A 1,543-nucleotide genomic window follows, 5' to 3' on the forward strand; every position below is an offset into this window, starting at 1 on the left:
ACCAGACGAATTGTATTTTCAATAATACAAGGTCTTTTCCTTCGGTAAGCTCAAATTCACATTTTTTCAACTCTTCAACAGTTTATACACAATTTATATACATTTTACACAATTTATATACATTTTATACACAATTTATATAACGCTTAACTCGCTTTATGCGTCCTCCAGCCTATCGATAACTATCGACTATAAAAAGTCACTTTTCCACCACTGCCACCAAACAGCTATTTCCTAAAATTTCCTTTTGTTGCAGTGTGTCAGCAATTCATTTAGCTTATATTTTATCGAATTTTTATAAGTTAATAACATCAAAAATGGGCACAAAAATTGTCAACCGTATAATGTTAGTCACGGGGCTTATAAGTTTGTTGCATGCCGCCTTTTCCGCAGCTCACCGTAAGTATTTGTGAAAAAAGAGATGGATGCTCCTCAATCGGAAACAAATTTTAATTCATTGAATTCCAGATCGCACTTATATGGGGCTAACTGAACAGGATTGGACGCAGCTGCCAGTGGATGTGAGTGCAGTATATTTTGCTCTTTAGAAAATAGTTTATTGCATTAATATTTTTCTTTTCTACATAGATCGTCGTGCAGACCGTTGTCAGCCTGCTGGTGGTAGTTTACAACGTAATCCAAGTAGTTGGCAATTTTAAAGAAATTCGGGCAACAGTTGATATGCAAGAGAAGTCGTGGGATACCTTGGGTAATTTACCATCATTTTACACATTCAATCATCGCGGTATGGCGCTATATCAAAACTATGAGCAGGAGGAATCATCCAGTGCAGGAAGCAAAAGTAGTCTAGATGTAGAATATTAGCAAAGCAACTTATACATTTTAAGTATATTATAGTATTTTCGCTTACCAACTTTGCAAATGGAATATGCAAATGGAATAAATCGGCAATTTTTAAAACAAAAGACCCATGATGGCGTCATATGTGGTTGATAAAAGAGTGGAAAGCATTTAGTGGCCATTTTATGTTGTAGCATTATACAGTTCCGCACTATATGGAATATCGTTTTGCTGTGAAGAGCTTGGTGTCGTAAAGAAATGCTAAAACTATAGTCTACTATTTATCCAAAAATAACTCGGCCACTCTTCATCACAGATTCCTCAACTGAAAATCCACTTCAAGTCGGGTTTGTTAGACTGGCTTCACACTGAGAAAATTTTTTGCTCATTTTCGGCATCTTCTCTTTTGGTGTTGCCCTTCGCGTTCACCAGAGACAGAGACAGAGAACGTTTAAAACAGAGAAGCAGCAGAGAACGTTTAAAACAGAGAAGCAGCAATTACGAATAGCCGTGTGAATTGTCAAACACTACCAAAATCACTCTAGAAGCTCACCACTCGAACCGAAAATTGAGAGCGGCAAATTAACAGACCTGAGCGGCAAGTTAACAGAGCTGAGCGGAGATACAATATTGTTAATTTGTATCAATGTTATGTACTTTGGTTTGGATTTTCTTTTTCGCGGCATTGGTTTAATAAAAAAAAGATTAAAATTCTTGGTTAAATTAATGAAAATTAATTTAC

General features: G+C 36.1%; 1 protein-coding gene across 1 annotated transcript; it reads left to right on the plus strand.

Annotated features, from left to right (window-relative positions):
* The first annotated feature begins 298 nt into the window (after positions 1-298).
* On the plus strand, positions 299-924 carry LOC118741694 (membrane magnesium transporter 1-like). Its single transcript, XM_036473667.1, has 3 exons — positions 299-399; positions 469-521; positions 589-924. Exons 1-3 carry the CDS (start codon positions 318-320, stop codon positions 823-825), a joined length of 372 nt encoding a protein of 123 aa, XP_036329560.1. The 5' UTR covers positions 299-317; the 3' UTR covers positions 826-924.
* The last annotated feature ends 619 nt before the right edge of the window (positions 925-1,543 follow it).

This window comes from Rhagoletis pomonella, unplaced genomic scaffold (genome assembly GCF_013731165.1).
Source record: "Rhagoletis pomonella isolate Grant_MI unplaced genomic scaffold, Rhpom_1.0 Rhpom_scaffold_00006, whole genome shotgun sequence".
NCBI lineage: Eukaryota > Metazoa > Arthropoda > Insecta > Diptera > Tephritidae > Rhagoletis > Rhagoletis pomonella.

What these genes read in the sequence shown, in the direction of transcription:
- LOC118741694 (XM_036473667.1), top strand. Translation starts at nt 318, where the DNA reads ATGGGCACAAAAATTGTCAACCGTATAATGTTAGTCACGGGGCTTATA. An exon ending in CGCCTTTTCCGCAGCTCACC is followed by an intron (nt 400 to 468) that starts GTAAGTATTTGT and finishes ATTGAATTCCAG; the next exon opens with ATCGCACTTATATGGGGCTA. An exon ending in GGACGCAGCTGCCAGTGGAT is followed by an intron (nt 522 to 588) that starts GTGAGTGCAGTA and finishes TTTTCTACATAG; the next exon opens with ATCGTCGTGCAGACCGTTGT.